The 25,290-nt window shown below is 38.8% G+C and overlaps 1 protein-coding gene across 1 annotated transcript in view; it reads right to left on the minus strand.

Moving 5' to 3' along the window:
- Positions 1-25,290, minus strand: part of SELENOI (selenoprotein I) — a 1,061,441-nt gene that overhangs the window by 341,892 nt on the left and 694,259 nt on the right. Inside the window, exon 8 of the mRNA XM_044062854.1 lies at positions 16,224-16,404. Within this exon, the coding sequence (XP_043918789.1) occupies positions 16,224-16,404 (181 nt within the window). The remainder of the gene's footprint in view (positions 1-16,223; positions 16,405-25,290) is intronic.

Genomic DNA, 25,290 nt, shown 5'->3' on the forward strand with positions numbered 1-25,290 from the left:
TCCCTTTTAAGACCAAATTTGACTGTTTATTTTGTTTCTTACCAAAATTGGAAGAGGGTTTAGAGAATCCCTTAGAAAATTAAAAAAAAAAAAGATGGCTCTGCTGAAAACAGATTCCCCGAATCAGCTTACTAATCTCATCACACTCTTGATAACTTCTGAATCACAGGGACCAAAAACAATCTCCACTCAGAGGACAATTTAAAATCTCATTCTTCACATCAAATGAGAGGTTGTAAAAAATGCAGCCAGTAACAACAGTCACACTTTAAACAATTGAGCTGTGACCTGTACAATGGAAGAAACTAAACTATTTAAAACTGATTTTTTCCTCACAAGAACTGCTGACAAAACACTCCTCAGTACTTTCACAATTAGTCAGAGTAAACGAACGTGTGAAGATGACAATTCAAAATTTTGAAAATCAAAGCTGTAGAAGCATACTTATTATTTTCCATCCTTGTTTGAAAGTGTATGATTGGAATTAACTAAATGTTCTAACAGCAGAGGGATTAACTAAAGCTATAGCTGCTGGGTCAGATCTGGGGTGAGCATATAACAATTTAAAGACTGAGGAACTTCATACAAGCTACGGCAGCAGGCTGTTAGAAAAATTGTAAGCAGTGACTCACACAGCCTACAAAGCTGACAGCTCTGGAGGAATGGGTGAAAGTTCTGGAAATTCCATCTGTAACAGCTCATAGTATTATCTCAGGAACTGAGAAACTGCAGTATCCTCCCAGTGAAATCACTTGCACATTCTGGAAATAGTCTCAGAGAAAGAGAAATCCCAGAAGGAAAATCAAATACAGTGCTCTCCTCAGAATCTGAATTAGAAATCTGAAAAGAAAACCCAGCATCTGTCCCCATTTTCCTGCTAAGATTCAGTTCTTATAACTATAGGAAAAGAGGTATCCTTCCCTCTTTTACCAAAAAAAACCTTACAAGAACATTCAACAGCCTTCTGAATTAAACCCGGAGCCAAATCTAGTAAACTACTCTCGTCTAGGGAAATTTGAAGAGGAGTAGATACATGCTTAGTTTTCCATTTCTTTTTGACAGGAAAATGCAAACAGAAGTATTAATGACAGCACCATCTTCCCCAAGGACGGGCACAATACTAACTAAGCAGGGAAGCCTTCCCTGCTCCTTCTTCAAAGACGGACAAGAGAGTCGCTCTCCTTTGCTGAGGAGACTCGAACAGCCACAGAGGATGTGGCTAACCCCCCAATCCATAGTGGCTGCAGGTGCTACACCAGAGGTATTGGAGCAAAAGAGGAGTCATCTGAGGAACCATATTTAGCTATAGCTGAGTCGCCCACCTGTAGCAGAGTCAAATCACTACCCTGCTGTGGTGGAAAAGGCAGTTTAACCAGAGGTACTGGTAGTTTGTTCCATGGTCAAAAAGGAAATGGTACCCTTCTCCCAGGGAAAACAAGCAGCAAAAGCTTGAAAAATTTTAGAAGTCACTTTTTTCACATAAAAACACAGTAAAAAGGATTGCGACAGCCCCAAAAAGTAAAAATTGTCCAAAGGAAAAAAAGTTTTTAAACTACTTTAAACAACTTTTAAATCAATAAAAAAAGTGTGATCCTGCTTAAAAGTACAGATTATGTCTTACGATGGGCAATTAAACTACATTAAAAATCTAAACAAAATGTTTTCTGTGGAAGTTTTTTTCCCAAAGGGAACTTTTGCCCAGCAAACAGCAGAAGCCGACTGCCGATTCTTGAAAGCAAAAGGAAAGCTCAGAAGGACTTGTCACTCAAACCATTGATTTCAGGCCACTCAGCACAAGCAGATGGATAGTTTGGGACTGCGGAAGGTGCCCTGAAGCTTTGGAAGCTGTCCAGGTGTTATATCCTTAACAGGATACAACCCAAATAGCTAAGGCTTCTGCAGCAGTGATTAATATGATGAACATCTTGGTAATTATGGTCCGTTTTTATAATACAGTACAGTATAGTCTCCAGGCTACTGTTGCTACCTAGTGTAACATCTGCCCATCAATATGGCTATCAGAATATAACTAAACAGCTTTTAGATCCAAAGCAAGTACTATTAAATTCATATAAATCTACAAAAGACTTCCTGAATGACTAATTCTCGACCCTTTCTGGGTTCTATACCGTGCACATTACTAAGGCATGTAGGCCTAGTGCAAATAGCCTTGTCAATGTCCTTGACAAATGGCAGAGAGTTACACTGTTCTCTAAAATAGTATAAGGAAGCAAATTCCACATTTACAACCTGAAGTGTTACAGCATTCATTTCAATTTTAAGAGAGAGCATTGAAGCAAATATGTCAAGTGCAATATTACAGGACTAGAACTGAGAGCACTCAGGCAAAGTTAAGGCTTTCTCAATATACTTTTTGTACTGTTTCAGGGGTTACAGACTCGAGCATTTTTTTTAACAATGGAAATGCTTTATACATTTTAAATCATTCACATCAGTGTTTACATCCAAGTATCTTAAAAAAAATTATCTCAGAGATCTAATATGTTTTTATTTAGTGCTACAGTGTATGCCTCCCTAGAACAAGAATTACAAACAACTTTTGCAGTGTTTTTTTCATTAATAATCCTTTCCCCCTCTTTTCTATCTTGAAGTCAAAGTTTGCATTAGAGTGCAATTCAGCGTGGAATACTTCTGTTTTATGTTAAAGACTGACAAATACAAACTTCCGAAGTCTGCACTTGCTGTCCTTTAACATAGAAACCACTCGGGTATTCTGAATATCTAGGTGCTTAATTGCTTAGTGATGTTTCAGTGATGCATTTTGGTAGTGTTTCCATTAGAATTAAACAGTCTACTTTTGTGCTCAAACTTAACCACTTTTTTAATCTGACCTGTAAGCGACACATTTGCATATAGTAAAACAGATCATAACTCACACTGCTGGCAAATAAGGAAAAGTGCCTTTAAAATGATTTGTAGAAGATTAGCACCCAGTGAAGAGCTGCAGGTGATGATTACCAGTGGTTTCTTAAGGAAGGAAATGTCTGATGGAGCAGAAGTACAATGTTCTGTACAGCAAAATTTAGTTTGTACTGTAAATGAGTATTTGGTTTTCTTTCCCTTTCTAATGAAAGTGATCACATTAGCTGTGCCAGTTAAATGGCATGAACTAACAAGGCATTTTCCAGAGATGTCTATTAAAAATGTTCAGAAGTACATGATGCATTCACATAGACATGTTGATGTTCTTTCTAACAGGAAGTTATTTTACTTTACTTAAGCTTTGTCTACCAGGTTAGTCCCATTAGGCTAGTAGCCCTTTTTATGGGAGACCCAAGGTGGTGTTTGTACTACTCTGGGAAATTTTCCCAAGGCATCTGGGAACCTCTCCTACTCTAAATTAAACCCAATGAAAAGACGTGTGTTGTACACGAGTGAAGATGAAGAGGGACTGGGGTGACTAAATCTAGTTGTTTATTCTGCTTCTTTAAACTTGAATCCAGTATTAAGTGGGTAAAGGAAGAGAATGAGAAATTAATAGTAAGAATGTTTAAATACAAGTAGAAAAAGTTCTGGGGAAGGATTAGAATAAGAAAAAGAGAAAAATATGTAAATGAAGAAATTAAAAAATACTAACATGTAAAATAAAAATTGATGATACACAGAAAGACAGAATAATTTGGAATAATTATGTAATGAAACAATATTATGTAAATCCATGGGAAAATTTACCAGTAGAAATGATTAAAGCCATTAAAGTAAGGAAAAATTGGTGTAGTAAGACAGCAGCATGTCAAGATTTCCTATGAAGACTGGTAATAAATACAGCAGATATAAAGTATACACACCCCTGTAAAAATGCCAGGTTTTTGTGATATAAAAAATGAGACCACAATAAATAATTTCAAAACTTTTCCCACCTTTAATGTTACCAATAACCTGTACAATTCAATTGAAAAATAAACAAATTTGTTAGGGGAAAAACTATAATAAAAAATGTACAATAAGCTGGTAGCATAAGTGTGCACACTCAAACTAATACTTTGGTGAAGCACTGTTTGATTTAATTAAAGCATTCAGTCTTCTTGGGTACACACCTGCCATCAATTAGAAAGACTCTGATTAACCCCAAATAAAGTTCAGCTGTCCTAGTAGGATTTTCCTGACATTTACTCAGTTGCCTGCTACAGAAAAAGCCATGGCTTGCAAAGAGCTTACAAAGCATTAAATGGATCTCATTGTTGAAAGGCATCAGCCAGGAGAAGGGTACAAAAAATTTCCACAGCATTGGATATACCATGGAACACAGTGAAGATGGTCAGAAAAAAAAAAAGTGGAGAAAATATGGGACAACAGTGACGTTACAAAGAACCAGACGTTCCTCCAAAATTGATGAAAAGACAAGACGAAAACTGGTCAGGAAGGCTGCCAGGAGACCTAGAGCAACAGTGAAGGAGCTGCAGGAATTTCTGGCAAGTACTGGTTGTGTACTACATGTGACAACAATCTCCTGTATTCTCCACATGTCTAGACTACGGGGTAGGGTTGCAAGACGGAAACCTTTTCTTACACAGAAAAACATCCAGGCCTGGCTAAAACTTGCAAAACAATACATCAAGTCTCCCAAAAGCATGTGGGAAAATGTGTTATGATCTGATTAGACCAAGGTTGAACTTTTTGGCCACAATTCCAAAAGTTACATTTGGCGCAAAAACAATACTTTGCATCACCAAAAGAACACCATCCCCATAATGAAGCATGGTGGTGGAAGTATAATGCTTTGGGGGTGCTTTTCTTCAGCTGGAACTGGGGCTTTAGTCAAGGTGGAGGAACTTAATAGTTCCAAATACCAGTCACTTTTGCCCCAAAACCTTCAGGCATTTACTAGAAAGTTGAAGATGAAGAGGAATTTCACCTTTCAACATGACAATGCCCTCAAGCATACATCCAAATCAACAAAAGAATGGCTTCACCAGAAATTTTGGAATGGCCAAGCCACAGCGCAGACCTAACGCCAATAGAACATCTGTGGGATGACTTGAAGAGGCCTGTGCACAAGAGATGCCCTCGCAATCTGACAGATTTGGAGAGCTTTTGCAAGGAAGAGTGGATAAATATTGCCAAGTCAAGATGTGCCATGCTGATAGACTCCTACCCAAGGAGACTGAACGCTGTAATTAAAGCAAAAGGTGCTTCAACAAAGTATTAGTTTAAGAGTGTGCATACTTATGCAACCAGCTTATTGTACATTTTTTATTATAATTTTTCCCCTAACAGGTTTGTTTGTTTTTCAATTGAATTGTACAGGTTATAGGTCACATTAAAGGTGGGAAAAGTTTTGAAATGATTTATTGTGGTCTAATTTTTTTACATCACAAAAACTTAGAATTTTAACAGGGGTGTGTACACTTTTTATATCTACTGTATGTAACTTGGTTAAATAAAAAACAAGTAATCTCTGTGGTATCCTCGAAGTCTCAAAACAACCCACTAAAGTGTAGTGGGTCTAAAAACAAAACAGTGTAAGAAACTTCTCTGTGTGGAAGATTTTCAGTCCATATATTTCTAGTTAATCACTGTATATTAATCAGATCAGACAATAGTAGTAGAAGTAGTGAACGTAAATTCGTCAAGTCAAAAAGTAATAATAGAAAATATATAACTCTACAGCATTACTAAGTATTCGAAAGTAATCCAAGCAAGGCTATTTATTTACTATGACTTAATAAAGGATTTTCGACTGAAAATAGATGGCCTGCCTTGCTTGGATTACTTTCGAATACTTAGTAATGCTGTAGAATTATACATTTTCTATTATTACATTTTGACTTGACAAATTTACGTTCACTACTTCTACTACTGTCTGATCTGATTAATATACAGTGATTAACTAGAAATATATGGACTGAAAATCTTCCACACAGAGAAGTTTCTTGCACTGTTTTAACTTGGTTAAATAAAATCTGCCACATATGACTGATTTGCTTTCTGTTACTCTTTGTAGCCTTCAAGCACTCAATACTGTTTTGCTTTGAAAATGATTATGTTACTCACAATCACACTGTTGGAAGCTTATATTTAAACCTTTTTGATAAATTGAGTCCTGGTCCTTTGGGGCTCCTGGCTGATTTTTGAGTATTTTGATGACTTTGTTACTGTTAAACACTATTCTTGCTCTCATTTCGGTGAAACTCAAACCACATTTGCCTTCTTCCAGTCCTCATGTACTTTTTCCATCTAAATTTATTTAGAATGGTGGTCAGAAGTTTTATTAGCTCTACAATTGGTTACTTCAGATTTCTGGGGAGCTCAACATTAGGTTCCACTGATGAGAATTTATTCTTCTGTAAAGTGGACAGGTATCAATTCTTTACTATGAATGCTGTTTGTTTCAATAGTTCCAAGATGGCTGCACAGTGATCAACAGCTTAATTTCGGCTCTCGCAGTGTGAGAAAGCAACAGAGATGTGCGTCATTAAATCTGCCAGACTTAGTAAATGCAGTTACTGGCTAGCAAGTACATTGGCTGGATACCAACAAAGCAGAAACTTAGAGAACTTGAAAGAAAATCAGCTAGAAAAAGTGAAGAGAAAACCCTGACTGGGAAAAGTCCTCCAACTGTTCAGCAAAAAGTAGTATAAGCTCCAGTAATCTAGTGGGAAAAATAATCTAGAGCAATCCAGAGGAAAAAATAAATGTGCTGATTAAAATAAAGGAAAAATTGGAAGGCATATATCACCTGGAAAAACTGGAAGAAGATTTACACAACTATTCATATGAACAGATAAAACTGCAAAAAATCAGCGTTTGAAATGAAGAAAAGGCTCAGTGAATTGACACTGCTCAACAGCAGTTTCAAAAAGTGGTTGAGGTAGAAGATAAAGTACATATGGAAAACCTGAGATTATCTGCTGTACCACAGAAACTGGAAGGAACAGACAGTTTATTTTATGAACACATAAACACATGGACTGGTATGCCACACCAGGATTTGTTAACTGAAAGGGCAGGTCATGTGTATGCTCCAACCCTGGTCATGACAAAGCAGCCAAGACCTGTATTAGCAAAGATGCAATCCTACCAGCAAAAAGAGTTGATGCTGACAAAACTGTGGCAGAAGGACAAATTATTAAAACTGGAGACAGTAGTATTTGTGGAAAATGATTAGTCATTGTACACCAGGCAGAAGAAAAGCAAATTTATCTCAGCACTCAGGGGAGGTCAAGAAGCAGGTTTGAAATTCAAGCTGTTGTATTCAGCTGTCTTCAGAATATTTTTCCTGGAGAATCAAATTAATTTTTGATGCAGTAACAGGCTAAAGATGAACTACAAAAGTGTGTCCAACTAAAAGTGCGCCAACAAACAGAAGTGTACTCAGCTTCTTATTCTTCTGATAAAGCTCATAGAGAGACACTGCCAATGAAACCTTTTCCCATGTTCAAAAGGAAAAATGCTTGAGAGAAAACAAAGTACAGGAGCTGAACAGAAGAATCGGGAGTTCCTTGGACTTGAACCAGAATCTGGGCTTGGGAAATGGATACGAACAGGAAGAAGACCAGCCACACTGAAATTAATGAATGCACATGAGATTATAAAGCATCAGTCACATTTATGAAATATGGCTTTGCAAGAAAATGTGGAAAGATCGGGCTTTATTAAACTTGTGGGGGACTGAAAAGCATACACCTCACTTCATATCATTAATGTGTGGAAGGATGCCAAAGAGAAAAGGAAAAAAGTAACTGTATGTAAAACAATTTTTGTTCTTAACATTTGAATAAACCATTTCATGATACAGCTTGTATGTTATATATTAAAACATTTTCAATTATTATTGTAGGTGATAAAAGACACTTAAGTAAGCAAGCACTTTGTTTTCTTATTTTTTTAGTTTTAAGAAATGTAGGCACTCAATGTAAAAAAGAGAAGAAAGGCTGAACAAAAGCATATTTAAGTTAACATGCTGTAATCTTGAGCTGTTGAGGTGGAGGCTGGGGTGCAACAATGCAAAGATTATAATATATGTAGAGTTGATATGTTTTCTCTTACCTTTGCATATGTGAATGTCTAGATTGAGGCCCTTGCCTTAATCTAATAAGCTTTTTTGAATTTAAGCAAGTAAATAACAGAACACTGAATGTAATGAAAAGTTTTCCTTTAGCAAATAAATGTTCAGATAGAGAAGTCTGTAGCTGAGGACATTTTATTCTTAGGTTTCCATGGAAACAATTTGTAATGTAATAAAAGCCAGAACACTTTTTAAGGTGAACTGTTTATGGCTTCTTAAAACATACAAGCTGTTTTTCACATCTGTGAGGGGAATAAAGATACGACCAGAACAGGCAGCAATCAGTGTAAGTAGGAAACAAGGCTGTAACAAGTATCTTAGGCATGACCTAACCTAAAATGAAGGTTGTGCATGCTGTGTGTGTGTGTGTGTGTGGGGGGCTCTCAGTTTGGGACAACTGTTCCTATCAGGAGGGTTAAACTTCATTTGAAGCTGTACATAGCTTTTTCGTGTTTTAAGTTAATAGGTTATGGGTGTGGCCTGGGGTGTGATTTGCTTTTTTTGCAAGTTTTTATTAAAACAAACTATCTTATAAAATGTAACACAGGGTCAAAGGGAGAGGACAAGAAACAAATGTATAAAGCATCAACCTGCCAAACATTAGTAGGTGCATGGAACACAAAGTGGAAATACACATATAAAAAAGCTGTCATATATAATAAGCATTCTTTAGCTATGTCCGCAACCTCAAAGGCAATACACAATTGTGTGCAGAGCTCTTTGTTAATGGAGCCAGCTATACTGAGCCAAAAGATATAGCACAACCTCCTGGCTGATAAATTCAGCTCCAACTTTACTCCACTCTCCCTCTCAACCCCTCAGGAAATATCAACTATAACTCTCCCTACTATCACTAGGGAACAGGTCCTTAATCCTCTTTCTAAGACCAAGAACACTGCATCAATGGTCCAGACACTATTCCTGGATGCCTTCTGAATAGCATAAAACATGACCTATCAGGGCCTCTGGAATTGCTATTTAACTGTAGCCTCCAAACAGGCTTCGTACCTCATGAATGGAAAAAGGCAACAGTCATCCCTCTGAATAAAGGTGGGCCATCTACAGACCTTGGAAATTACAGACCCATAAGTTTCACTAGTCTTATATGTAAAGTCATGGAAAGAATTACCATGGAGATTATCAATAGAGATAGTTAACCTCCAGAGACCGGACCCAACCCAGTTTGGATTGGTCAAGTGTAGATCATGCTTACTCAACCAGGTGGACTTCTTTGAGAAGGTCACCAAAGCAATAGATGAGGACAAAATTGTTCACATTGCCTACCTTGACCTGACCAAGGCATTTGACAATAACCCACTTGGGCATTGACAAACTCAAGAGGTTAGGTACAAACATGTATGTCACCAAGTGGATAGCCAATTGGCTTACAGACATGACCCAGAAAGTTAAAACTGGGGAGTACACCTCTACAAAGAGGCCAGTCACAAGTGGAGTCCCTCAGGGATCAGTTCTTGGACTGCTCCTTTTTGGCATTTACTTCTCAGAAGTAAAGGCCAATGTCAGTGGTCACTGGCTGACTAAATTTGCAGATGATTGCAAATTAGGAGCAGTCATTGAATCTCATACTGAGACAAATATTCTACAGGAGCGCTGACACACACAAATAACTGGTGTCAGAGCCATGGACTAAAACTAAATGCCAAGAAATGCGTAATAGTATCCTTTGGGAAGTCATCCATCTCTGGTAACTATCATATTGACAACACACCCCTTAGAGGTGATCCAGTAGTCAGGGACTTGGGGACACACACAGATAGTAATCTACCCTTTGATCATGACATGTCTACAGTGGTGAGGAAATCAGCCTACGTTGCGCAACTTACAAAGGTCCAAAGAAGATCCAAGTCCAAGGAAGTCATTGTCCCACTGTATTCAGCATTTATCAGACCTGTCATTGAGTACAATGCCCCCTTTGCATTTGTACCTAACCAGGCATATCCAACAACTGGACACACAGAGGTTCCTCACTAAAAGAATACATGATGATGTAAGTAATATGTCTTATGCAGACTGCCTCAAGGCCCTATCCCTGTATTCTGTCTCCTACAGGCTTTTGTGGGGAGATCTATGCCTGGCATACAAGGGATTGTCAGACCACACTCTGATGGACCTGCTGCATATCCACAAAACAAACAGCATCAGAATTACCCATTCTAAAGACTTAAACCTTGCCTGTGATATAAATAGGACCTGCAGAGACTATCCATCTATGGAACAGGCTTCCCATCCATGTGAAGCAGAGTTCCTCTCTAACCCAATTCAAGTGCGACTTGGACAACTGGATGGAAAACTGGAAATTCATCCCTGGTTTGGCATCTATGTCTCTAATGGACACAGGTAATCTATACATGGTTCCTCTTCCCAGGCCCATGCTTACACTTATTGATGGCAGCAGAACTTGTCAGAGATTTGGGATGCACAGCTAGGCTTAAAAAGGCTCTTGTAGTCATTAGCCTAGTAAACACCTATGAATCTATGAACCTATAAGTGGGAATAACTTCTTGTCATAATGGTTACACTAAGTGTACTATTTTGGAATATGAATCGTCTCACATGTACAGACAAAAGGAAAAATACTGAATTAGATTAAGAAACACAGAGTGCAAAAAGCAATGCTACAGGAGACACACTTGGAAAAAAATAAGCATGTGAATTAGATACAAAAAAGATTTCAGGAGGGATATTTAGCAGAGTATCAGTGACAAAGGAAAGGAGTACCTGTACTAATTGCTAGAGGTGCTCCAACAGAGATTAAAGAGGGGAAAAGATAATAATGGTAGATTTGTGGTAGTAAGGGGCTACTAACAAGGTAGGAAGATTATTCTGGCATGCATTTATAGGCACCTAAAACTGCTACTATGGAGATTAAGAAAATTTTGGGAGACGTATCAGTTTTCAGCAGGGATTATTACTTATAAGTGGAATTGGAATTTGATTTGCAGCAGTGAGGATGTATCTAAGGACTTGGAAGGAAAAACATAGCAAAAAGAGGGTAGATTTCTGAAGAAATTTATGAAAATATTTGGTAAGGAAGATGTTAATTTAGTAGGAGGAACTCAGAGAATTTACATACTATTCCATAAAGTACAGTTAAACTGGGATAGACTAGAGAGAAATTAGATTTCTCAATAATGTGCATTTAATTGAAAGCTTTGACACATCCAATAACTATTTCAGATCATGGACCAATAACAACTTAGATAAAAATGCAGGGTAATGAAGTAAAAATGAAACAATGGTGCTTCACCTACCTGTTAAAAATAGTGGAACCAAAGAAATGGGTAATGGAAATTGTCTTCCCTAATATGTCTCAGATAAACTTCTTCAGAAGCAATAGTTACTGAGTGGAATAAAACTAAAGTGGAGTTTAAGAATAGGGTAGAAATAAAAGAGAGAGAGATATGGTTAAGAAATAGCAAGAATTATTTAGTGGTGCTGGCAAAGGTTAACTATTGGAGAATAAGGGAAAGCTCATGGAACAAGATGAGATGCAACTGAAGAGTGCTAAACAGAAAACAAGGGAGTAGTTGGATAATATGCACGAGTTTAGAAAATTTTAAGGAGCCTATAGCAAGAAAAATAACCAGGGATCATGTAGTAGTATTAGAGATACTTTAAAATTTTATGAAAATTTGTATAAGGCAGAGCGATGTGTAAATAAAAAAAAAATCACAAATGGAACTATTTATGGAAGACTTAATTGTTGAGCCTCATCTACCTCTAACTTTGGCATAATTAAAACTTATGATAGGAGACTAGATAAAAAAGGTGATGGACAATCAATCTACAAGAAAGTCTCCAGGAATAGATAGTATTCCTGTAGAAATTTGGAAGCTAAGAGGGAAGAAAGTGATAAAGATCTGAAGTTTTTGTTTAACAGTATTTTAAAATGGGGGGAGGGCACCAACATCGCTATGGTGGCTGTAATACCTAAAGACAGCAAAAAAACATTAGACCCAGTTCATATAGATCTGTTTCAATAATTTTAAACAATGATCAGACAGTGTTTGTGCTTTTTAGCAAAAAGCATGGCAAAGGTGTTGCCAAACATGATAGATATGGATCAATGTGGTTTTGTGGAGGAGAGGCAAATTGAATAATGATGACTCAGAGGGAAGCAGAGTGCAAGACAATATACAGATCAGGCATGTTTTTATCAACCAGAGGAGGAGTTGTGAACAGTAATAAAGAGTTGAAGGATTTCATCTGGGAGGGGAAAAGGGCAAGGGTCTATTGGGCAAGATCATCTTTCCACTAGAACTAGGTAGATTAGGACTACCTGATTTGAAGGAATATTTTAGAGCTACACAGTTTAAGACTCGTACATTTAACACAAGCAGAAAACTATAATTCAAAGTGGAAAGGGATAATGATGGAGGGGGAACATTCAAGAAATAAGGAGACAGTAAGATTTGGATGCAGATCATTAATGCAAATAACATTCACACAATATATTATAAAGTAGAAGAAAGTATTCTAAGAACTAAGCCAACATGAAACTGGAGAAAGGAGATTCTGCTGATAAGGAATGACTGCAATTAGGAGTACAAAAATATGTAAGAGGGGCCTGAAATTTACTGGAGAAAAAACTGTCAAAGGAACCAATGTATTGGAAGCAAATATCTAGAGAGGGAAAAGTAAAAGAATGGAAAGAAGCCAAGAAGACATTTGGACTGCAGGCTAGAGGCTGCCTTTCCCCTACTGGGGATTGATACCAGCATGTAATGCAAACAGAAAGGGATAGAGGAATCCTATGTGAAAGATCTGCTTCTCTATAGTTTTTAATTGAATTTAGACCAAAAGCTGCTGTTAAAGGATAATTAGTAAGTCATATAAAACACTGTACAATAACTATCAGAATCAATCAGAGGAGGTTAGAAGAGATTGGGAAGAGACTGGATAAGCAATTTACAAGGAAACAATGGGAGGACATATGTAGGACTCAATTATGCAACAAAGTCATGAAGATTTGGGATTTTTGCAAGGAATAGTTTATATAGGTATTTTTATACAGTTTACCTTCAAAGTGCTGAATGCTAAATGGTTGAAAATGAATTGGTTGAAATGCACTATACTGAATGATCAAAATGCTGAAATAAAATTGGTCTAAACTCACAATGTCGAAATTATCGAATTTGCCCATTTTTGCACTGTAGTGCGATATCGGAGTTGGTATATTTAAGTAGGGGGGGTGTGGGGGGCACAGCCTCCCACATGGGGGGTGCAGGGCGTAGCCCCCCTGCAAAATAGTAGAGGTGATCTCATTGCTTTTTCAATGAAATGATTTTAGACATTTTGATAATTCAATGTCTTGGGTTTAGATGTGATTTTTCAACCAAATGATCATTAGACATTATGGCATTCGACATTTTGAAGGTAAACCTTTTTATACCCCTATCAGACTCCAAAGAATTTTTCCTCAGGTAGATGGCAAATGCTGGAGGTGTGAAAGAGGTAAGTGGGAACATACATTTTGGGAGTGTTATGAGCTGGCAGACTAAAAATTCCCTACAGTGTACTGTTGTCAGAAATACTGAGTGAGCCAATGGGTGTAACTAAGGATTTTTTTTGAGCTAGGATACATGATCTGAATTACCTGGGCACAGGAAGACCTATATCAACAACCACAAGTAGTGAAGGTAGAGATCTAGGAACCAAAGTCCAAACCACAAATCCAATTTATTGACCGTCAAAACAGACCAAATGCAGTCAAGAGCTTTTGTCTTTAGCAAAGACTTCTTCAGAACTGCTTGGCATGGTTATTTCCAACCTTAAATAATCCTAATACATCATGTGATCAACATGTGATCATTCACATGACTCAACTTTAGTTTAGTACACATTAGTTATAAAACTTCAACAAAAATTTTTGTGAACATCAATTAAAATTGCATAACAAATGAGCAATGAACATAAGCAAAACAATAAAAATAAAAATGAAAATAATATTGAGAATAGGAATAGTAAATAAATCAGTGTTACAGTAGCAAATGTATGAGTAACATGGCATAATCAGCCTTCAAGACTTTTTAGCTTTAATATAGGTGTAAAAGAACAACATTCATTCAAACCAGGGGGGTAAAAGGGCGTCACGCACAAGAATCCATATGAGCTCTTTCTTGAGAAGATGTTCATCAGTGTAAAAGCCCCTTGGAACTGTTTCCAAGAAATCAATCACCACAAATTTAAAAAGGTGACCAGGCTAGGCAGAAATATGTTTGTACAGTGTGTTAATTTTCTTCCTTTTCTTGATTTCGTTGAGATGTTCATATATTCTCTCTCATGGCTGGAACAAGTCTTGCCAATGTAATATTCTAAAACTGACTGTTTATACAACATCATGCAGGGACAAATTGACAAAAGTGCCTATGAATACCTATCCAATGAACACCCCGTGGTGGCAGGTATATTCGGTATATATTAAAGCTACAAAGCCTTGAGGGCTGATTATGCCATGTTACTCATACATTTGTCGCTGTAACACTAATTTATTTACTATTCCTATTCTCAATATTATTTTCATTTTTATTTTTGTTTCACTTATGTTCATTGCTCATTTTTTATGCAATTTTAATTAACGTTCACAATTTTTGTTGAAGTTTTATAACTAATGTGTACTAAACTAAAGTTGAATCATGTGAATGCTTGATTATGTTGATCACATGATGTATTAGGATTATTTAAGGTTGGAGATAACCATGCCAAGCAGTTCTAAAGAAGTCTTTACTAAAGACGAAAGTGCTTGCCTGCACTTGATCTGTTTTTGCTGTCAATAAATTGGATTTGTGGTTTGGACTTTGGTTTGTATGGTTCCTGGGCCTCTTACCATCACTACTTTTAATTCTGGTGGTTGCCAAACAAGCAGTTACTAGAAAATGGAAATCAAAGTATAAACCAACTGTATCTGAAGGACTGAATACTGTAAGAAAGAGAAAAGAACTGGAAGTGGGATCTTTAGAAAAGGGCAGGAGCAAATTATACAGAAAAATAGGAATTGTGGAAACAATACATGCAGGATAATGTTTTGGAGGAGGAGTGAGGTTTAAAGAAAAGCAGCAATAAACCAACGTACATAATGTTGAATTGATGACAAACCTACAGAAGAATATATGTGATGTATAATGATTGCAGCTATGAATATATTAATTTAGTTTGCTTTCTTTTATATAAATGTACATTTGCCTATGTCTTAAGTGATTAATAAAGCTGCTAAAAATAAAAAGATGAAACTAAAATGCAGTATATTTTGTGAAACGTGAGCAGAACAACTGGCTAATTTCAGGTATGTCTAACATACCTAAACAAAGCCTTTATATCTTGCTACCTTATCCAGTTTGGATGGTACTCTTGCTATCAGGACTGCCTTTTAGGTTTCTTTTGTGCTATCCCATATTGTTTTTTCCTTTTCCCATTTCTTTATGCTTCTTGAATGCCAAGCTCTTTTTTTACTGAACACCATTGTGGCCTTGCATACCTTTTTTCCTGAGATGTAATACAAAGGTTTGCAGCCTAAATAATGGCAGTTTTGAATTTCCCACAGTTAACCCATCTTTCTAGACAGATTCCTAAACCTTTTTTTTAGGGAGACACTTTTCTCACACTGTCAGTCAAGCCATGCATCATGCATTAACTTTCGTACAAATTAATCCTCAGGTGTAGAATCCTCCTAACATCTACACCGTAGATCCTCCATGTGAAGGATAATAAAATGATCCAGTTAACATGGAAAAATGAAACTATTTAAATAAACAAAGTAAATTCTTCCTTACACTGCATACCACAGGTGAAAGTACAGATAAAACAATGTATTAAAAGAGAAGTGACTAAGTACAGTGGGGATAACAATGTTTTGACAAATGTGGGAGGCAGAGCAGACAGGTACATAATATCATAACAGCAGAATGTCATCAACTGTAACTCTTGCACTGCCAAACACACAGTTCAAAGGCTAACAGTAAACCTCTGCCAAGGGGCAATAAGTATCTACTAGCATGACAGAGTTACTCACAGCACAACTGCAAAGTTCCAGAACTGATGGGCTAGAAAATAAGCAAAACAGTTGCAAGCTGGTCAGTCTTCCAGCTGGTGTGAAGCAAAAATATTAAGACAAGAAATATTAATAGATATGTATACAAAATAACACTCAAATCTCCATCCACAAAAATTCACTTACTGTAATGTTGGCAAATGCTGTGCCAACCATAAAGTAGAATACCCTGGGCTGGTGATCAAGAATTTCAGATGGTGACAGGAAGACCCAGAGTGTTGACAAAATGAACAGCAATGTAGGGGAAACAAACGGAAGTACTGACTCATAAAACGAGCTGTGTTTTAGGGTACTACTCTTGTATGCCCTGTCAATGAAGACAAACAAACCTGTAACAGATGTCTTCCAAAACCAAAACATGTTATAACCAAACATTCAGTATTCAAACATTATACATTATCTAATCTGATAAAGTGAACACATTTAAAAATCATACATCACAATTACTGGTTTATGTCTTAAATATATATCCTTCCGTGTAAGAAATACTGTCTTTAAGCATGTAGAGAAATAAGGCCATCAGAGAAACCTCACTAAAACATGCAAGTTGCAGGCTTAAAGTTCTGTGTCTGGACCCTGCACGACAACAATACTTTTGATTAAAAACAGCGCAATGCAATCATTCCATTGTAACTTGAAGGACATAGTGAATACTTGCAGACATAATCATACTGAACACTAACAGAAAAAAAATCCATGTTTTGCACAAGAATAAGAAAATGAACAGGGTGTCACACTTACCATAAATCCAAAACAGGTAACCACTTTAAACTGAAATTAAGTTAAGAATCATTCTGCAATTACAAATTCTGGCAGTTAGACTACAGGATGAATGCTATGAGTGGTTAACCAACTGCTTTCTGTGGTCCAGGGTTCAATCTTCATATTTGTCTACTGTGTGATCTTGAGGAAGTCACTTAACCAGGCTGTGCTCTGGGGCAACTGGGAAATTGGGCTAAGCTTCTAAATGATCTCCTAGACCACATGCCTACTAACTACCTATTAACCTATTAATCTACATACGCTAACCTGGAAAAGTTTAAAGACAGCCGGACAGATGCATAAAATAAATCAGAAAGACATGCATATTTGGCCCAACAGCATTCCAAAAATCTAGAAACTGGTAACTAGCTGAAAATTTTCTGGACCATGACTGCATAATGGCCTGCCTGCTTGAAGGCACTACAGTTATAAACAGCACTCTAAGACAGTATGATTGTCTGTTGCTGTCACTAAGTACCCAAGACAGCTAATGATCCATTTTCCAAGAACATTCAAAAGAATAAACCTTCATGGCAACTATGAAAGCCAGGAAAAGAACTCAAAGCTCTATGATGCAGTGAGGTATCAACTGTACTCTTCTGCATGTGTCAGCCACAGGCAATCAGTTCATTCTATCAATGCCAGTCACAGTGACCAAGTTGTTAAACCATCTTTATCCAAGTTACCGTTTCCGAATGAGGCCAATACTTTCTTACAGCTGCAGAAACAATGTACAGAATGTAGAATTATGTGCCAATGAATCTAGAAGTCAAACCATCAAGGAGTTTCAGGAGCATCAGCACAAAAATAATCAATTCTGAAGGCCAAGACTTAGAGCCATTTTTACTACACCATAGGAAATACCACAGAAAAATAATGTAGTAATGGCATCAGCAATGTTACCATCATAAGATGCATGATAAAGGTGCTGACATGCTAATGGACCTGGCGATGTTATGGATAAATGAGAATTAAGACCTTTAAGTGATATTAAAATCTTTTGCCTTATGTGATAATATGGTAGTTGTGAAATGGTTGACTGGAAGGTCACTAGCATCTTCTCTTCTGGAGAGTGTGGGAAGAACACTATTTTGAAATTATTAAGTCCCCTCTTGAATAACGTGTGAAGAGTTTCTCTTTGCCTTCATTTACTTCTACGATAGGAATAGGCTTGACTAGTCTGGTACATTTGCTAACTTCACTGAAACCAGACATCCACAAAAAGAGGAAGCAAGTTCAAATGGAGATAGCACCCCTATTTGCATTAAAGGATTATAAGAAAGAACACTGGAGATGAAGCTAGCATGTAGTTGCTCCCCCTAATGGTTTGCAGGAGGGACTATTTTTTTTTTTAATTTACATTTATTACAAATACACATTAAACCATTTATATACTGTTACATTTTATCCAAAAACAGAAGAAAAAAATAAATGAAAAGATGAAATAGAATATGAGGGATATTCTAGAGCACTACATTCAAAATACATATTTAATTACTTCCAAGGCACATCAATAGCTTAATTTCAAGCTCTCTCAGTTGAGAAAAGAAATTGAGACAAGAGCTAGTAATTCTGCCAGTTTTAGTAAAATTCAGTTACTGGCTAAGTAGTACACTGCCTAGATGCCTCCAAAGAAGAAACTTAGAGAAAGTACAGTTTTGTACCTACCATAAATGTAGATGTTCGAGTGCTAATACAGCTGCAGTAATCACATACGGGTTCTCTGCCGTCAGGCGGGTCCTCGGTCGGCCGAATTCCAAAGTCTTGGTCCGGCGTCGGTTGTTGTCGCCTTCTTCCCTGACGTCAGTGCGACAGGGGTATATAAGTAACAGCCGACGCCATGTTCTCCAGTCTTTCTTGCCCCAGATGTCAGGTGCCCCCAAAAAGAAGGCAATAGATAAATTATTTATATATATTTATATATGATATATACAAGCAATGCAATGTTATCAAAAAAGAGTAGTTGCAAGCAAATACACCATATGAGGATAACCCAAAATAAGTTGTATGAGGAGGAGTTAGCCACTAGTCCTATACCTAGAGGGGAAGGAGGGAGGGAAACCTGTACTGCAGCTGTATTAGCACTCGAACATCTACATTTATGGTAGGTACAAAACTGTACTATGTTCATCGTGCATACAGCTGCAGTAATCACATATGGGTAGAATCCCAAAGCTACGCACAGGGTGGTAGGCACTAGGTAGAACTGGGGTGAGACAGAATGCCCTGCAACACAGCAGTAGCAAAGCCTGCTCTAGTTTTGGAATATAAAGGCAGGTGGTAGTGTCTTGTGAAGGTATGTACAGAACTCCAAGTGGCTGCCTCCAAGATGTCTTTGGTAGGAACTCCTCTGAGGAAGGCTGTAGAGGTAGCTGTGGCCCTGGTGGAGTGTGGTCTGATGCCTACAGGGACAGATTTCCCATGATAGGAGTAACAAAATCGTATGCAGTGGCCTATCCATTTAGAAATTGTCTGTTTGGTAACAGGCTTCCCTTGAGCTCCCACAGCATAAGACACAAAAAGTTGTTGTGATTTCCTGAAAGGCTTTGTTCTGTCCAAATAGTAACGTAGCTGTCTATGGATGTCTAAGGAATGTAGCAGCCTTTCTCCTTTGTTTTGAGGATTAGGGTAAAAGGTAGGTAAGTGTATGGCTTGATTTAAAGCTACCCTGGATACCACTTTAGGCATAAACGACGGGTTGGTTCGAAGGGAAACCCTGTCCTGATGGAAGATAAGAAAGGGCTGCACAGCCATGAGGGCTTGTAGTTCCGAAACCCTACGAGCTGAGGTAATGGCCAGAAGAAAAGCTGTTTTCCAGGACAAATATTGCAAATCTGTTGAGGCAGCTGGTTCAAAGGGAGGCAATGTTAATTTTTCTAGAATGTAATTAAGATCCCAGGCTGGCACTGGTTGTTTCCTTGGTGGTCTTATATTCTTAGCCCCTCTGAGGAATTGTCTTAGAAGTGGGTGAGAGAATAATGGTGGATCCGTGTTGAATTCTGCAGAAATGGCTGAGGCATGGATTTTTATGGAGGAAAATGAAAGTCCACTGTTCAGCAGCTCAGCTAGATACTGTAATACCTGAGGCAAATTCAGTTTTCTAGGGTCCTGGCCTTTTTTCTCATTCCAAGAGCAAAACCGTTTCCATTTTGCGGAGTAAGTCTTCCTAGTAGATGGCCTTCTGGCCTCCAGAATGACATCCTGAACCTCTTTGGAGAGTAGGGTGTTAAGGAATTTTCCATGCAGCAAGACTGAGTGTTTTCAGCTGACTGTGAAGAGTTTTGTAGCTGTGCTGAGTTAGCAGAAGAGGCATTAGAGGTAGAGGCCAGGGAGGGGTATGTGTTAGGCTCCTTAGGAGTGGGTACCAGTGCTGTCTTGGCCTGTCTGGAGCAATCAGTATCATCTTCGGTCTGTCTGCTCTTGCTTTCAAGAGCACCTTGGGTAGAAGAGGCAGAGGTGGGAAAGCGTACACTGTCCATGCTGTCCAACTGAATGAAAGGGCGTCCACCCTCCAGGCCTTTGGATGAAAAGTCCTTGAACAAAACTTTTCCAGCTGATGGTTCTTGTGGAAGTCGAAGAGGTCTATGTCTGGCCTTCCCCATGCTTGGATTATCTTTGTAAACACCTGTGGATGCAGCTTCCATTCGTGTGGATCTGTCATATTCCTGCTTAGATTGTCTGCCAGCGTGTTTTCCAAACCTGGCAAGTACTGTGCTTGAAGTCTGATTTGCCATTCCAGAGCCAAGTTCCAAAGTGTCATGGCTAGTCTGCACAGGGGATATGAATGTGTTCCTCCTTGTTTGTTTATGTACCACATCACTGTGGTGTTGTCTGTTTTTATCAATAATTGCCCTGGATGCAGGAGGTCCTTGAATGCTGTAATTGCATTTATTACTGCTAGCATTTCTTTTTGGTGGATGTGAAGGTGCTTTTCCTTTTGGGACCATTTGCCCTGAATGCACCTGCCTGTCATGTGCGCCCCCCAGGCGTAATCTGAGGTGTCTGTTGTGATGACTTGATTTGCTTGAGGCTTGCAGAATGGGAGACCTGTGTTCGTTTGACATGCTTGGGCCCACCATAGAAATTCCTTTTGCAAACATGGAATTATTGGTATTATTGTTTCCAAACTGTGGCTGTGTTGAGACCATAGGCTTTTTAGGTACCATTGAAGTTTTCTCATATGCAACTTTGCACATGGGATTAAAAGAATGCAAGATGCCATGAAGCCCAGAGCCTGCAGGATTTTCCTTGCAGTAAGCCTGGTACAATTTGCTAGTGTTTTGAAGTACTGAGTTAGTTGCCCTTGTTTTTCTGGCGTAAGATAGGCCATCTGGGTGTTTGTGTCCAAGTTGGCACCCAGGAAAGTTATTTTCTGAGATGGTATTAGCCTGGATTTCTCTTTGTTGATTGTGTATCCCAGAGAATTCAGTAACCGTGTTGCATAAGCCAGATGTTCCAGAAGAGTGTGCTTACTGTCCGCTTGGATCAGGCAGTCGTCCAAATAAGGGTAAATTTGTATCCCTTGAAGTCTGCAGTAGGCAATTACTGATGCCAGGCATTTTGTGAATACTCTGGGCGCAGTAGATAAGCCAAAGGGCAATGCAGAGAATTGATAGTGGATTGAACCTGCAAGAAATCTGAGGTATCTTCTGCAGCTTTGTCTGATTGGGACATGCAGGTATGCCTCCTTGAGGTCCAATGTTACCAGCCAAAACTCCTTGCCCAGCATGGGAAGAAGCTGCTGCAATGTGAGCATCTTGAATTTTGGCACGAGTAGAAATGTATTTAGGATGGATAAGTCCAAAATGGGTCTCCAGTCGGTTCCTTTTCTTGGTACCAGGAAAAGTCTGGAATAAAAACCTTGCCTTGTTCGTGAGTCGGAACCTCTTGAATGGCTTTCATGTCCATGAGTTTTGTAATTTGTATTTGTGCCTCTGCCCTTTGATTGTGTGGCAGGTTTGGCATGCCTCTCATTTTTGGAAGAGTGTGAAAATGAAATCTGTAGCCTCTGTTTATTATGTCCAGGATCTATTTGTCTGTTGTGATAATATGCCAATTTCCTGAAAATAGTGCCAGCTTTCCTCCCAAGGGAGCTGCCAGCTGAGATTTGCTTGGCATGAAAAGGGGAAAGTCATTGGGTTTGCTTTCTGTATTGTTGTGCACTGTCTTTGCCACCTCTTGGTGCTTGAGTTGGCCATTGCCTGCCTCTATATGATCCTTGAGATTGTCCTCTACCCCTTGAGTGCCTGTATCTACCTCTTTGGGGTTTGTCTGTGGCTGGAAAGGACCAGTTTTTTGTAGGCCAATTTCTACTAAAATGAGGTGGCTGTACCTGTAGAAAAGCCTTGACAGTTTGCATAGATTTAGCTTTTTCTTCCATTTTGCGTAGTATCTCCTCAGCATTAGTACCAAATAGCACATCCTTTTGTAAAGGAGCATCTAGTAGTTTAGCTTTAACATGATCAGGCAAGCTTTGTTCTCTAAGCCAGGCATGTCTACGAATGACTGCTCCTGTAGCAGCGGCTCTACTTGAGGCCTCTAAGGCATCATAACCAAATTGTAAGGTGTGTTTACCCACTTGTTCTGCACTATGTATCATATCCTGCAATTCCTTCAAATCTGGTTGTTCAGGTTGAGATATTTTGTTTCTTAATTGAGATAACAGAAACTGCTGATATTTAAGCATATGGAACTGACAATTTAAGGCCCTCATGGCTAGCGTGGTCGAGGTGTATACCTTTTTCCCCCACCTTTCTAAGGATCTAGATTCCCTTTCAGAAGGTAGTGGATTCTTGGCAGTAGAGGCCTTCATTCCCTTGGGGCCTTGAGAAATGGTCTCAGGGTCAGCATTATGGCTTTTGAAAAGAAATTGGTGAGAGTTAGGGACTCTGTAATACCTATCAGGTTTGACTGGTGCAGGAGGCAGGGAATCCGGATTGAGACAAGCCTCTGAGTAAACATCATCAAGTATGTCCAGGACAGGAGGAATAGCCAGAGGTCTGTGTTGAGGTAACAAAAGAAATTCCCTAAGCCTTTTCTTGGAATCAGAAAAGTCTTGGCCTTCCCAATGGAAGTACTCCCTCAAGGTGTTCAAGGTTTCCCCAAAAGAAAAATCCTCTGGGGGAGATACAGAAGGAATGGACTGTTCTGCATCAGAATCTTCATAAGGGGAGTACGAGTGTTCCTCCACATCAGAATGTTCCGAGAAAATGGAGCCCTGTTCAGAAGAGGGAGAGTCTTCCTCCACTCTGGGTCTTTTGTCTGGAGGGGGTTGGGAACCCCTGATATAGGAAATTAAATCCTCAGCCATTTTAAGCATCTGCTTTTTAGGCATGGGGCCTGGGGATGGGCCCTGTGCAAGAGGCCTCTTGGGATGCATGGCTGATTTGGACTTAGTGAAGGCCTTAATAGAAAAGGAAGAAGAGGGTCTAAATACACTGGGTGGAAGTGGACCTGTCCACATTAGGAGGCTCAACACTCACAGTGGCTTCGGTGGTTGTAGTCTGAGTTAGGGCCGAGGTACCAGTGGTCTCGGGTACAGAAGACACCACCAATGAAGTGTCGTCGGTAGTCAGGGACTGCATAGGCGTCTCGCTGAGAACTGGACCACGTGCAGCCGGTTTTGGCGTGGTGTCGGTGGAGACCACGGACCTCGCATGTCGGTCCTTGTCCTTTCGTTTTTTGGACAAAACGGTAGTCGGAGTATCCGACGACATTTTATAATCAAAGGCTTTACCAAAATAATGTTGGGCGGACTCCGCCTGACGCTTAATAGTGCGTTTATTGAAAGTAGCACAAAAGCGACAGCCCGAGACGTCGTGGTCTGGGCCTAAACAAGGTATGCAGAGGGAATGGAAATCCTTATGCGGTATTTGCTTCCCACAAGAAATACAATTGTTAACTTTGTCTGACATCGGTCTGAGACAAGAAAAGTTTCCCCAACGGGGTACTTAGCTTTAAACAAGACTTCGGTTTCCAATTTTTTGTAAATTCAGGAGCTGGCCGACCGGCACTTGCGAACTGCTTCTGCTTCGGGCACCGCGCGGCAAAAAAGACCGGAGAACATGGCGTCGGCTGTTACTTATATACCTTTGTCGCACTGACGTCAGGGAAGAAGGCGACAACAACCGACGCCGGACCAAGACTTTGGAATTCGGCCGACCGAGGACCCGCCTGACGGCAGAGAACCCATATGTGATTACTGCAGCTGTATGCACGATGAACATCTGAAAGAAAATCAACTAGAAAAGGTGAAAAGAAAACACTGACTAAGAAGAGCCTTGCAGCTGTTCAGCTTTGGTACAAGAGATGACTTCCAGTAATTTAAAGGAAAAATAAATCAAATGTGCTCGGAGATAATCAAAATAAATAAAACTTGGGAGTATTTCAAATCAAACAACAAAAGGTTAAAAAAATGGAAGGAAGCTTTAAACAGCTATTCAGATGAACTGATCAAATTGCAAAAGTCAGAGGTCAAAAATGAAGAAAACTTTGAATGAGTAGCAGACTGCTCAAGAAGGGAGCTTTCAAAAAATGGTACAGTTAGAGGACAGAGCACATGGAGAAAACCTGTCATTTTTTGCTTATACAAGAGAAACTGGAAGGAACAGACTGCATTAATTGTATGAAAGCACAAATAAGCAGATGGACTGGTATTCCACAGCAGGATTTGTTAATTGAAAGGGCACAGTGTATATGGCCCCAAATCTGGCCATGAGAAGGCAGCCATAAATTATATTAGTAAAGATACAACCATTCCGTCACAAATAAGTAATCCTAACAAAATTGTGTCAGAATGGAAAAGTATTACAAACTGGAGACTAGAATGTTTGTGGAAAATGATTTATTGTACACCACGCAGACAATAAGCAAATTTATCACAGCCATCAGGGACTGTTAACAGGCAGGTGTGAAATTCAAGCTGCTGTATCCAGCTGTCTTCAGAATATTTTTTTTCTGGAGGATCAGTCGTTTTTTGCTGCAGAGTAGGCTAGAGAGAAAATACAGAACTTTGTCCAACAAAAAATTGAACCATCAAACATACAGGAACTATATTGTTTCTCATTCTTCTGATAATAAAGCTCATAGAATGACTTTGCCAGTGAAATGTTTTCCAATGTTCCATAGGGAAATGCTTGACAGACAGAACAAGAGCACAGGAATTGACTACAAGAATACGGAGTACATTGGACTTGAGAACCTGAGTCTGGAGTTGGCAGATGGAGATTGAATAAGAGGATGATCAGCAACACTGAAATTACCGAATTAATGAGAGATTATAAAGCATCAACAATATTTGGGAAATATGGCTTTGCAAGAAAAAGTGGCTGAGAAATATTGGTCTTTTTTTTTACTTTCTTAAACTTGGGGGGACAGAAGCATATACACTACTTCTTGTCATTAATGTTTGTAAGGAGACTAAAAATGGAAA

Source organism: Protopterus annectens, chromosome 2.part1, assembly GCF_019279795.1.
Source record: "Protopterus annectens isolate FY-2018-M chromosome 2.part1, PAN1.0, whole genome shotgun sequence".
NCBI lineage: Eukaryota > Metazoa > Chordata > Ceratodontiformes > Protopteridae > Protopterus > Protopterus annectens.